Source organism: Aythya fuligula, chromosome 4 (genome assembly GCF_009819795.1).
Source record: "Aythya fuligula isolate bAytFul2 chromosome 4, bAytFul2.pri, whole genome shotgun sequence".
Lineage (NCBI taxonomy): Eukaryota > Metazoa > Chordata > Aves > Anseriformes > Anatidae > Aythya > Aythya fuligula.
The window spans coordinates 53,760,550-53,775,030 of record NC_045562.1 but is presented as its reverse complement, the minus strand read 5'-3'; the positions used below and the strand labels follow the sequence as shown (position 1 = coordinate 53,775,030).

The 14,481-nt window shown below is 44.4% G+C and overlaps 1 protein-coding gene across 1 annotated transcript in view; it reads left to right on the top strand.

Moving 5' to 3' along the window:
• The first annotated feature begins 4,248 nt into the window (after positions 1-4,248).
• NWD2 (NACHT and WD repeat domain containing 2) overlaps positions 4,249-14,481 on the top strand; it is a 57,187-nt gene continuing 46,954 nt past the window's right edge. The window contains 1 exon segment of the mRNA XM_032187094.1: positions 4,249-4,399. Within this exon segment, the coding sequence (XP_032042985.1) occupies positions 4,249-4,399 (151 nt within the window).

The window sequence follows — 14,481 nt, the reverse complement described above, 5'->3', positions numbered from 1 at the left end:
AGCCCTCATTAAACAGGCAGGAACACGTGCAGAGTCACAGGGTCTCTTTCTTGCTTAAAATGTGATTTTATTGCCTCCTTTCGTCTGTCGCTCTAGGCAACTGCCTGCTCCTAAAACTGGGCCAGCTTGCTAGGGAGCTGCAAAAACTGCTCAGCTTTAAGTTAGTTTTCACTAAGAGGATGCAACTCTGTGCAGGAGTCCCTCAGCTTCTGCATGCAAGTGGTCAATGTGCTGATTCCTACACTTGGATCTTTGACTTGACCTCAAACTTTGCCCTGCCAGGCACTGCAAATAACTAGAGTTTGGGAAAGAAGGCAGTAGGAAGGCTGAACATGCTGCCCCTGGCAGATCCAGGCACTAAACACCTGAGGGAGTATTTTAAGTACCTAGGTCTTAGCTCAGCGGTTGTATTTTAGTGCAGGGCAAAGCGCTCCATTTGAAAGATGCCATAAAAAACTCAGCTATTATGACCCCGTTACATACAGAAGTGGTGACTGTAGGTCTGCCTCCACCTCAGCAGAACTGCTGAGCATGTCCCTGCTGACTCCTGTGAGAGTGAAACCAGACCACTGCTGAACACTTTTCAACACCCCACAACACACACTGAAGTACATATGCACAAGAACATAAATTCAGCTTGCAGGCAGAATAAATCAGTTCCTCACAGCTATTGCAACCCTACCCATAGCATATCGCCCAGGTTACTGCCCAAGCTCTTCAGATTACTAGAGCTGACCCTATAGTGCTCAATTTTACACAAAACCGATCTCAGAATGCCACGCTACCTCAGACAGCCGTCTGTAAGCTTATTCATGCTAGGTTTAAGCCAAACAACTTGGTGCATTTCGTATTGATCTCTGTGGATCAGTACTACTGAGCTACACTCGCCTCTGGGACTTCGCAAGAGGTAAAGCGCTGCGCAGTGTGAATTAATGCAGGATGAGGCCATCAGGAAACAAAATAGCTCGATTGTTCCCATGTGTTTTACCAAGGGAAGCTTTCTGTAGCTTTATTCAGACATATCTGAACTTGGAAGAAATAAGGCCAGAATGATAACCAAGAAACATTCAGGTAAAAGGGGAAGATGCATTCTGAATGCACACCAGTAGAGATCCTCTGCCACTTGGCTGATCTATGTTTTCTCAGGATCAAGCCAGTAGTCATGGGTGTTTATACACAGGCTCTTGCAGAATTACAGGTCTGGTTTTATTCCTGTTCGGCACAATGGTGAGCCATCAACCTCAATGTCAGACCCTAAAGACCTGCTCCATGACAATAAGGTCAGTGGGGAAGCCTGGGGACCAAGCCTCCAGGCAATGCTTTCAATGGTTCCTAAAGGATGCAAATCTGTGCTCATGCAGCTTCCTCTTAACCACTTCGGGACTCAGACACAAACACTGGCTCTAAAATGTGTCTTGTAAAGTAGTATATTTTGCTGAACTATAAAATGTAGAAAATCTGTTATTCAATATGCAATTTAATAAGATATTTTTGATGTATGCTTTTATAGCAAACACAGGAGGATCCTCTTAATGATTTGTATTTGAATGTGAAGGACATTCCTGGATATTCTTTTTGTTGAATTGAAAAAAGTTTTTATTTTTTAAGAGAAGCTACCAACTAATCTCCAAACTGAGTTAGCCTGGAGTGCCTATATACTGGCAAAGTCTCAGGTGAAGCAGTAAATTAGTTTCTCTGTACTCATTTCTTTGCCCTCTCTGTTTCAGCCTCACAGTGCTTCCTTCCCGGCATTAAATATACTCCAAGGGGCCAAATTGCAGGGTGCTGAGCCCTGACAGCAGGCGGGCTGAGGCTGGGCAGCTGAGGAGATGACCACCCTGAGGCACCTGCCTACTTCAGCCTTTGCAGCAGTGGAAGCTACCACGGCAGGAAGCTGAGTCATGCATAAAGGCAACCCACTTTACAGTTTACAGCTCAAAATGGCAATTTTGGGATTAGCACAGGTTTGGAGCCACACGGCAGGAGCCTGCAAGCTGCAAGGACTGGTTGCTTCATATGCAGTACAGCTGTCCCTGCCATGGGAGCTGGCGACTGGTTGGAAATGATGAGCCTGGTACCTCTTCATCCAACCTGGGCTTGTGGGATGATAACACTCAGTTAAGAGCCAGTGCTATTGTCAGTGATGTCAAAGACAAAATTCCAAAGGAATCCAAATGATGCAAGCTCAAGTTTTCAACTTAGTAAAAATGACTGCCAAAAAGAGTTCCCAAAACCCACTGAGTTATGGCTGGCAAGGTAAAGGGGCAGCCCAAGGAGTCCAAAGAAGCTGCCTGAGAAATTTGTTGGTGACAGCTCTAAGGCAGCAGCTATATGTGTGTGTCCTTAGCAGGGGCTGCTTCCCCCAAGAAATTTGTATTTAGGGACTGCCTGGTACGTTGTGCCAGAGGAGCAAGGCAGATAGCCCAGCCAATAGTCAGTCCCAGCAAAGTACGTAAGATGTAATTCAGCCTACGCTATAAATCATTTCCTTCATGCATTCATTAACTGTCTGCAGCCTCAAGGAGCTGCTTTTCAGCTCTGTATTAAAGAAATTACCTGTTAGTGACACAAGCCAGAAAAAGGCACGTCTAAGCACAGTGGCTACACAAAGGGTAAGCGAAGTGCAGATAAGCCCGATAGTTGTGTAAGCAGTGACATATATGAAGCCTCATTTCCTAGGGAATTGCATCTCATGACTGTCAGATTTTTTAACTGAATTATACCAAAGCTTCAGGCTTGTCTTATATGGAGCATCAGGCAATCCACAGAGGAGGGAAATACACACGCCTACCACAAAAGGCTTCAAGTGAGATTTTATCCTTATTGGACACCCCAGAATCCTACAGGAATAGGCTTTTTGATTGAAAGGGGGATTTTCCAATTCCTAGGCACTCTGAAATTGTTCCACGACTCCACCACGGACTTTCTGTCTGGTGACACTGCAATACTAATGGCTGAGATGTTCACTGTATACTTTTTCTCTTTGCACATAAATGCACTCTCCTGCCCAGCCAAGCTCCCAGGAACGTTACCTGAGAGTTAATATCTTAAAATTTGCCCCTCGGTTGAAATTGGCCCCGAATGTGCTGGGTGTGGAACTGATAAAGAGCGAGCAAGCAGCAGCATTTCTCCCTTGCACGCACACATGCAAACACACACGGTGTGCAACTTTGCACGCCCTGCAGAAACCAGGGTGCACGAGGGTTGTGCTCAGTGCCCCGGGCACCCCACGGCCCCCATGTCCATTCCCCAAGGAGAGCCGAGCTCTTTGCTCCCCCAGTCCGGGGGCGGCTGAGGGTTGCCCTGGGGGTCCCAGCAGGGCAGGGCCGGGTGGGGAAGGGGCCGTGCCTTGAAGCAGCGCTCAGCCGGGCACCCACCACGCTCGGTCCGTAGCACGCCACGCACCGCGCCCGCTCTGCCACACGCGCTGCTGTCCGTGCACAGGCTCCGTGCGGCGCTGCCCACGTGCGGTGGGCTATATAGGCAGCACCGCCCGCCTCGCACACTTCTCCCTCCAGCCCCTCCAGCGCGCTCAGGCGCCTCCACAGCCGCCTGCCCAGGCGGCACTGCTGGGACCGGGACCCCCCGCATCTCCCCGACCCCAACCTATCCCAAACCCATCCCCGACCCTAACCCTTCCCCAGCCCGGCCGGGCCCCTCCCCGGGCGGTCCCTGCGCTGTGCAGCCCGGCCCGGGCCCGCCGCCCCCCCGCCGCCCGCCCCTGGGCGCCGCCCGACGGGACGCCCCGCCGCCCGCTGCTGCTGCACGGGGGCCGCCCGGCGCCGCTCGCTGCGACCGGCCCCTTTCATTCTTCAGAGCAGTCGTGCCGGTTAAATAACTGATTAAAAAGGCAAAGAACAAAAGGAAGGGGGAAGCAGCACAAGCATCCTGCCGTTGTACCTCCGCAGCTGGGACTCCTGCGCGGGCGGCTCCAGAAGACGCAAGGAGGGCGCTGAACTCTTGCGAGCCCGGAGGATGCGCCGCCGGCACTTTCCCTATAAAAATCCGGCCCGGGGGCCCTGAAGCGCTCGGAGGAGGGCGGGCGCCGTGGGGCTGCCCGCAGCCCACCCCGCCGGGACGAGACGCGCCGCCGCCGGGCTCGGCCGCCAAACTTTCTCCCCGCCGCCGAGGAGGAGGCAGCGCAGGGGCCGCATGGCCGCCGCCAGCATCATTATCATCAGCAGCAGCAGCAGCAGCAGCAGCAGCAGCACGGGCCGGGGACTGCCGTGAGCCCTGCGGCGCGGCGCCATGTGGGCGGCCGGGGCGGGCGGCAGGCTGCCCTGCCCGCGGGACGCCGCGCTGCGGCGGGCGGCCTTCGCCGGCAACCTGGCGGCGCTGCCGGCCCACCTGGTGCCGAGCGGCAGGAGCGTCCGCGTCTTCATCAGCGCCAACCCCGAAGGTAACCCGGCCGCCCGGCTCGGCACGGCACGGCTCGGCCCCGCCGCAGCTCCCCCTGCCGCCCGCCGGCCCCTCGGCCCCCGTGTCCCGGCCCCGGGGGGTTTCCTCGACATCCCGTCCCCAAAGGAGCCGGGAGGGCCCGCAGGGGTGGTGGTGGTGGTGGTGTTAGTGGTGGTGCTGGTACTGGTTGTGTTGGTGCTACTGGTTGTGGTATTGGGGAGGCTCTTTTGGCCAGAGCAGTTCTAGTGCCATGAAGTCAGGGTCAAGTATTAGACCTAATTAGCTGCCGAAAGCCTTTTTTTTTAAGGTTTGCCATGGTACCAGCTGTTTGCATGCGCTCAGGAGGTGTTGTCCCACCCGTAAGGATGAAGTTGCCGGAGCGTATTGCCACCCGGCGCGAGGAAACCATCAATCAGGCGGTGGCACCTCTGACATTTCTTGCCTCTAAAGATAAGCCGGCTGTGTTCACAATTCTCCCTCACACCACCACCCACCACCGTCCCCCCCAGCGCTTCTAATTCAACAGCGCTGTCACCCTCTGTGCAAACACCGCAGATCTGAAAATCATGCCTGCAATGACAAAAACCTTTGATTTCCGAAGTGAAAATTGCCTTGGCACGAATACTTAAATGAGCAAAAAAAAGTGGGCATCGCACCGGCTTGAGTTAATCCCACACCTCCAGCTCTCCCAGGTTGCTCTCACATCCAAGATCCCTGCGTGCTTTAAGAGCCCTTCCTTTAAGGAGGGCATTAAAATGCTTGCAGCTCATTGTTGCAAGCTAAGCAAAGATATAACTAGTGATAATCTGGGAAAATGTTTAATTGGCTCCGAAAGAAAACTGGTGTGAATTTTTAGAAGGGATGTTACTCATTGGAGATGGGATTTCTGCCAGCATTCCCTCCACGGTGCCGATGCCTCCGTATTTGACGTGAATGGCATTTATCGGCAGGTTAGCTTGGTATGTTGGCTGCATACTTGCGAAGCTAAAAAAACACTAAACTCATTCTGAAAGTGCAGTTTTGAAGGCATGTATATCCATTTGTAGGATTTTACCCTGGTGGTGTCATTTCCAAATTTTAACCTGAGAAAACCCTAAGAGGCAGGAAATAACTCAGTCGCCTGAGAATTATTTGCACTGGCTTCTTTGTAGCCTCGCATGGTCACAGCGATCAACACCCCTCATTTCCCAAATGTTATCTGCAGTGTTCCTCCTGCTTTTAGAAATTATAGTGTGGGATAGAAATTTCAGAGTGGGTATGGATTTTAATTACCAAAGTGAGACACTTGGGCAAGGAATTAGGGGCTGCAAGGCATGAGGAGCAGCTATGGCTATTTATCAGTGATAGCACTGACGCAGAAGTATTACTAACTGCATGTGACCTTATGAAAAGACTGTATTGATAAACAAGCAAAAGTGATCTACGATGGGAATTAGGTATTATCTAGTAAACTACTTTGAAGCAGAAGTGCTCCTTGCAAAAAATCACGAAGAGTTGAAAATGCAAGAGTGCTGGGGGAAATAAAAAGGTTAAATTCTTCCTACTCGGTAAAGCATCTAGCATACTCGAGCTACAGCAAATGCCTCCGAAGCCTTCCTTGTTAATTTTCAGCCCATCAGTGCCTTGGTGCCCGTTCCTTGTGGCACAGAGGGTGGCAGGACAGAAGGAGGGGGCTGCCGGCCCCCCACCTCCATCGGCAGCTGTGCGCAGCAGTGCCGGAGGAGCTCGGGGACTAACACTGCTGCCGCTCGCAGGAAGACTTCCAAGTTTGCACAGACTTACAATAACACCTCTCTTGAATTGTATCCGTTTAATAAGTGGATATTGGAGAACTCTGATGAATTAGGGCTTGGTCCGTTCTTTAAGGGCAGGCTTTAGTATGACTTAAATATATTTTTATAATGCAAGTAGGAAAGTGGTTATTTGTAAAATAGAACAGAAAAAATAAATAAGAAATCCTTATAAACAAAAAGCAACAGTGAGCATGACTAATAGGAACAGAATTACTTCATTTTACAGTCTCTTGTTTTCTAAACCAAATTTTGTAGATAAGTGAAACGGTGTTTTTCTCTAGCAATTAGCAGTATTTTCTTGCTCAAATTGTTGGCATTAATTAACCATCCTCCATATCACTGAAGATGATTGGATCCTTAGAAACACTAAAGCTCCTGTATTATTTGAATATAAATAGGTCTGTTTTCTTGATTCGGTAGATATAAGCAATCAGGCATATTTTAAATACATATTTGGGCTGAGAGACATTGAAGATTTTGCTTTAAATAATCTATCGCTTGTCGTAAGATATTTTGGTTGCTTCAAGCTGAGAGGGGAAGTAAGTTACATTCGTCTGATTGTAATAAGTGCTTTTAGTGTTTCCTGTCGGAATCTGTGGACTGTCACGGCAATCAGATAATGTCATCTTATTTACTGCTCAGTAGTGCCTATGCAATGCCTTCCACTGATGTACAGCTCATGTTAAGTCTGACAGGTGCAAACTTCCAGACTTATACTGAGCGGTGACAGCAGCACTGTATGGATTCAGACCATCCTGGTGACTGTTGTTACTGCTTGAAGCAGAAAATCAAGCTGTTTAGAGAAATTATGTGAGGGTAGAAGGTAATGCAAGTCCAGGTTGAAACTGACGCCTTCAGCAGAGTTAGGGATTTCCCTTTTGGAAATGAAGTCCTGTGAATTGGGACACGCAGTCAAATTCAGATCATTTTAACTCCTTGTGGATCTTCTGGCAGCAGGGAAGTTAGCCCTTTGTTAGTTCTAGTTAGGGTCTAGTTACTGCTTTAATTAGTTAAGGCATCAGTCATTTTTTACTTCAAGCTCTTTATGTTTTAGTTGGGAAGGAGCCTTTCATGTCTGGGAAGACTGTAATATAGTAGAGAGAAATGAATACATTAAAGAGGGGTGTGTGTAAAGTCAAATGCTACACACAGGTGGTTTCACAGAAGACAGATTAATAATGCCTTCATGTAGCATCTGAATATGTCCTGACATAGGTGGTGTCAGCTACGCTTACCTGACAGTGTAGGTAGGGCTAACTTGCACCCAGCACTTCACGTGGGAAGGATGCTGACTTTTCCATCTATTCGTCCAGCTGAACACAGCTCTCTTCTCCGTGCAGCTCCTCTGAATACTCCATTTCTAAGTTCCAACATGGGATTTCTTTTTTTCTGGGTCTGCTGCTTTTTCAAAACATTTTGTCTGTAGCAACAGAAGCAATTGTATTGAGATCATGAATAAACTTTATTTTAAGTACTCTTTTTTAATGCAGAAAGGCTATGCTCATGGGTTCTGTTCCTCCCAGAGCCATTTAAAGTTTCAAATATTAAAATTATTTATAAAGTTAGAGGGGTAATAATAGATTGCCACAGTTCTTTAATGCCTTTGTACAAACACACTATAAAACTAATCTGTACAGTTTGAATTTCACCAGTTTCCCCTTAGACTGTCTGAAATTTCCTTGTGTTACACTATTGAATGAGTTTGAGTTTCTTGAGTTATTACAAGTTGTCCAACTTGGCTTATTTTCCAGTGATTTGCTTAATCCAGGACATTGTATTAATATGAAAAACACTTTGTTGGAATAAAACACAAATGTTCAGTGCCCAATTTATGTATTTTCTCATGATACATAAGGCAAAATTCTCACCTGCAGTTAGTTTTGTTGACTAGACGAGGATCATTCCTCTAACTGATGACTGCAGAAATGAGTCTTAGTAATGTTTTTGTTTGGACCTATTGTTACAGGCTGCTTTGCAGGAATTACATGTATTTTTACGCATGTTGATGTACACAGGAAAGGAAAACTAAAATGTTGTGTGCGTTTGTGGTTCACTGTTAGTGAACATAAGGGTGCATAACTCATAACAGATGAAGAATTGTGCTTGCTTTTATTGCTATGTAATTGCCATATGTGATAAGAGAAAGGTATAACTTATAACTGATTCTTAGCATATTCCAGGCACATTATGTTATCTTTACCTGAAATCTTGTGCTTCTCATAAGAAAAATATAACTAAGGCAATGGTAATGTTAATACTCCAAAGCCAGAATAATACCATTAATGATGGTCCATTTTGTCCAGCCCCAAAATACCATATGGTGTCCCTGCTTGGATACGTTGCATGAAGATCTTTTTATAAAGACAATTTTATATAATCTGGGTGGAATTTATTCCTTAGCTAAATTAAAACACAGATGTTCAAGTGTATGAAATTGCAAGGGAGGTGTTGCGGAGATGTGGAGACAAATAACTCCAGGACTTTTTTTACGCAAAGTGTTAGTTCTGGTTACCTAACTTAGTACCTATTTATGGTGTTACGTGACACACATCACTGCAGTGTTTGAGAGCTACAAACCCAGCTACACTTGGAAAAAAAAAATCAACACTTTTAAAGGCAAACTTGAGTAGATATCTCAGTGTTAAGGAGAGCAACATGATTCAAGTATCTGGTTTTGGTACGGGCCCTGATTGAAGTATGCCTTACTTAAGGAGGCCCTGTGGTCAGACACCTGCAGTTCAGTAGGCTTGGAAAAGAGCTGGCCATTTTTAGTATTTCTACTTCTATACGAACTTTTATCTTTTTCTCTTAATGCTGCAGAACCACCTTTGTTGTCAGCATGGTTGAGCAGAAAGCAAGGCCTGGCTCTCCTTCTGGTTGTAGGACCAGGTCTCACATCAGCTATAACTCTTGCAAGGCAGGGCAGGTAGATCTGAACCAGACCCAGTACTAGACAGTCTTTTGCTGAGCAAAACTACCAGAAAACCAGTCATTTTCCTACTAAGCAGCATCTGATATTCTAAGCTCCAAAAGTTTACATTAGGTATTTACACCACCCAGGTAAAACAAACAAACAAACAAACAAACAAAAAACAACAGGACTTAACCCCATGACAGTTATTTAAATACATTGAAAAAAATACTTAACTTTTTTTTTTTCTATGCAATCATATAAAGTGTATAAAATGGTATGAATGTATGTACAAAAACACAGACCTCACTGTTGTGGGCAGTTTTCAAACTTGCTGCCAGCACGTGAGAACTGGGTATTTATGTTCAAAAGGCAACGCTCACAGCTGTAATACTAGCAGTACTGAAGAACAGCCTGGGTTGTGTTAAATGCTGTTGTAGCAGTAAGAGCCTTACAGATGAGTTTAGATTTTATCCAGAAGGACACTTGTAAACCTTCAGGTTTGTATGCATTTACAGCTTAGGTTCTATAACCATTTTGTGTGCCATTGAAGAAATCATATTAAAACAGAGCAGAACCTACCATTTCTTTTTGTATTTTGTAACTTTACTAATACTGTTTTATTTCTTTGGATATCTTTGCATGATCAGTTCCATTTGTTGTATGCCCACATCCTTTTATTAAACAAGAATACAGCAGAGTCAAGGTGCCTGTAGGACACTGGAGCTGCTGTTGAGCAGAATGGTCACCCTTGCCATGACAGGTGACGAGGAGCTTGAGGCCCCTGTATTCTTCATGCAGTTTGTAAGTAGAGTGAGGGAATATGAAATGTGGGCAGAAGTTCTGTGTGATACTGTTACCTCAAATGCTATATTAGGTGATGGACTACATCAGTATGGAGTGGAGCTGTTGCTGTGAGCCTCTCCCCCAGTGAGGTGTGAGACCTGGCGGGAGACGAGAGGCAGCGATGCGCAGGCAGCATCATGCCACCTTTCCTGGTCTGCACCGAGCAGCTCCTCTGCTGCCCGGCCAGGGGCAGCGGGTTGGCCTTCAGCTGAGCAGCAGCCTGCTGTGCAGCAGGCCTGCAGGGATTTCTACGGCTTGCTTCTAAGAAGACCACATGTCTTCTGTGGTGAGATTTATGTCCCACCAAGACGAGAACAATTTATCGCAATGGGTACCGCATTTGGTGTCCTCTCTCTGAAGCCATGCACTGAAATAATTCTGGTTAGTAATCCTACATGTTTGTCTGCGTGGGCACATGCATGTTCACAAAGTGTGAACACACGAGACAAAATCCTGCACTAGACTTTAAATACTTACTACAGAAAGAAAACTTCACATCAAGAAGTTACTGAGCTTCTAACTCAAGCTATGACAGTAGGTTTTTTCATGTGAAACAAAGGAAATTTCTTTGACTTTTTCATCTGAGTGTTTTATGATAGGATATCCTTTCAGGCTGCAGTCATAATACACTACCAATATTTAGCCACCAATAATTTACGGTTTTCGTATACTGAATGTGGTAGGTATAATGTAGTTGTAGACAGTCACATGTAAGGAATACAGAAAATTCTGGCAGTTTTTAATGCAGGCAGTGGGGTTCAAGACAGCTGCTTTATCCCCTTACTGGAATTTTAATTAAAGAAGGATAATAACAGATAGAATTAGAAAACCCAATTTAATCATGGTTGTACCAGTGCAACCCTAAAATAACTCCACTGGCCTGATGCTAATCTTATTAATTTAGGTCTTGTATCAAAGAGAGGCTCTTACTTCCAAAATCTTTAGCCAAAAGCAGAGTAGGGCTAAATCAGTGGCAGCAGAAAGCGGGGAGTGCAGTGGGGTAATGTGGAGGGAGCCCCGCATCTGTGCAGGTTGTGGTGTGTGTGCCTCTGCATCAGGCAACAAGACGTGCCACACACCCCTCTTGCAACACCCCAACATCACCACGATCACCTGTCCCTCATCCACCTGCTCTTAAACTGACTCTGTGATCATGGGACTGATCACATAGCTGATGAGATGAGATTTCAAATTGTCGGAGGCTGGAAAATAGGATTGTACAACCTGCTTGTTGTGTTTGCTTGGGTGGCATAGCTGCAGTCTTCAGTATAGTAACATGCACCTGTAGTATAGTTAAATAGTCAAAAATGTTTATTAATAGAGTCCATCTCACTCTTAACAGCAATTAGGCTCATCAAACAAGGCTCATCTCTGCATTGTAAATTTCCAGCTTTGTCCACCAGCCCTCTGTTACTCTTCCTGAAGCAGGTATTGAGACACACCTCAGTGCAGTGCATATATGATGCATAGCAATGTTATTTATAAGATGAATATTTAGAGTCTATAATGAGTAACATTTTACAAAACATTAAGATGAAATGAGAATTAATGACTGAGAGCCCTGTCTGGACAGCCTTCATTTCAAGCAATTCCCCAGCTGTAGCGTTGCCTCTGGGCCAGGCAGTGCTGACACCTACACCCTTCGATGTGTTTGTGTTATTTATTACAGAGCAGTTGCATTTCTTAGAAGCCACAGCATGCACTTCATAAAAGTACCAAATAGGCATTCAGAAACATACATGTAAAGTACAAATTTTTAAAAAATGGCAAACTCGATGTCTTGTGCAAAGCCTCCAAACCCCCTCTTTAGGATGGTGGTTCCAATATATATTATCTGGTAGTTAGTATTATTTATTTGTGTTGTACAAGGCTGATGCCTGACCATGCAACATAGGCACTTCAGGGTGAACCTAACAGAAACCCTGACACTGCCTCAGTTTGCACATGTATTCACAAGTGATCTCACCGACTGGGTTTTATTAGATTGAGATTACTTTTAAGATGGAGAGCTATTAAATAACCATGTGGGTTTAATACTCATAGATGAGACAGTTTATCCATGTTTGTAGTTATGCACATCAGCTATTCTAAGATAAACAAGAAGCAAATGCAGTAAGATCAGGCATAGTGAGCCCAATGGAGCCTGCTATTCTTCCTGACAGTTTCAGATGCACAACAGTAGAAAATGAGATCACAGGGACAAAATGACAAGGATCTTTGTGTTTAATAATCCGTGAGATCCTTTCCTTCCATGAGTTTGTCTAATTGCTTCACTAATTAGTCAATAGTCTTGGTGTTAGCAACAACCTTTGAAATGTTGGAAGTTTTGAAACAGTCTGTTGTTCTGAAATGCCTTACCCTACTCACTTCAGTGCGAATTTTGTACAAGCATGACAGTGCATATTCAGCCAGAGAAGAGATCTCAAAATACAGAAGTAGAAATATCTGTGGAGTAGGCGTACCTAAAAACAAATCTCCCTAAGAGAGTAATTCTTTCCACAAGCATCATTGTAAATGATCCATTTTTGTCTATCTTTACATGGGGAGCGAGGTTAATTGTAAAGACCTCGTTATCTGAATGTTCTTATTTCCATATACAAAAATGGAGCCATACTAAGAAATAGGTAAGGAAATTACAGTGTTCAATAATGTCAGGAGTCTAAGGTACAGAGTCTGATCTAAAGGAGTCCAGTGTGTTGTGTAGGAATCAAACCTAAGGGTTATTTTGTTCCTAAGTTTTCCTCACCTTCCTGTGCCAGCATGAGACATCTGGAGGATCCTGCCGTACCGTGATCATCAAACATAACATAAATCATGTGTGACTGCTTTATAAATGCTTTCCTTAAAATGAGATTCATCTTTTTATTTTTTCATACCTGCTGTGGTTTAATAAAGGCCGTGTGAATTCTAGAAATCAGAGGGAAAATATTTTCTACCTTGATAAATAATCCTGGTGGCTAGAGTCATACAGAATTGTCTATAGTGTTCTGGCAAGACTGTTTTTTTTGGTTTTTTTTTTTTGAAAAAAAAAAAAAAACAGCTGTTTTTCTTCTTCATTTTCCACCCCATCATATTTGCAATAGCTCAGACACCAAGACCAGTGAACAGTAAGCAGTGTCTTTCTTTTTGGTTTTCAGATTCCTTTTTAGTTACTGATAAATGTTAGGAGAATAATGAGATCCCGTTACAGTTTGGTAATGGTCTTGATTTACTTATATATTTATTGGATTACATTTGAAAGTGATGAAGATTTATGCAGTGTTGTTGAAGCATTTCTATTTATGTAATCCTGTATTTGGCATATCAAGGCAGTAGCAAAGTCTGTATGATGATTTACTTTGAAATACAAGTTATTTACAACATGGGATTATAAAGAACTAAGCATTCTGTGGTGAGCAAAATGAACGCAGTTGAGGTACATGACATGCCATTTTAACCAGAAATAGGACCACAGCACCATAGCAGAGGTTAAAGGACTTCTGTTACAAGGACAGAGGACCCCAGGCAGAGGACAGAGGGCCCCAGGCTGTTCTTTCGTTATGCAGCTATTTATTGTTTTACAAATCTTAGAAGAGGAGACTGGAAGGGACCTCTTGTGGCCTTTGGATTTCTCCTCCAGCCTGCGGCAGGTTCAAATATACCTGTGCCATTCCTCACAGAAGATGGTCTAACTTTTCATGACAGCTCCACTGTCTCCACACCGGTTAAGGAAATACACAGGAAAATGAACTATGCAGTGTACAGCTGCACTGTTTCTTCCATAGCACTACTGGTAGTGCTTATAGCAACATGTACAGGCACAAAATAGGCTCATTAGTCAGTAAAAACTACCAAAAATAAAAAAATTCCCTGAAAATTTCCTTGCTTGGAATGAATTTCATTACCTTTCACTAGTGAATGTCATTATTCATAAATTTTTCAAATCCAGTTTCTGCCTGTGCATTATTTTACCATGTCAGGAAGTGGGTCTATGCATCCAAGCAAAATATAGATAATAATATAAAGCAATAATCTGCCATAAAGATTATTTTACCACAGATGTATGTCCTGCAGTGGACTGCATGTTTCAGGTGAAGGTTTCCCTCAATTGAGACATTTTTGAAGTGTCTAATAGTTCCTGTTACAGCTTTTCCTTTGATGGGTTCATTTACAAATGGGAGTAGGAGACTCATTTACAGGATTTCTCTTATTTAGCTGATGGTCTGTTCTTATCTAGGATCTTCATAATATTTGGGATTCGTATCATTTTGTCAGGTCTGTAATCAGTCAATGAGTTAAAAACATTTTTACAAAAGACAATGGAAGAAGCGTGTAGAAAAGAGATCATCATATATTCTTCCTTCCTTTAGAAAACAGAGGTAAAAATGATCTCCTTATACACCACCTGTTTTAATTATGGATTTTCTGTTTTATGCTTTCTATAATCAACTGTGCATAATACTATGTAATTCCATTGAGCACTTCCACCGCTCGTGTATTATTCTAGCATTAATACCAGTCAGCTCCTCATAGTCATTATGCAAATTCAGAATC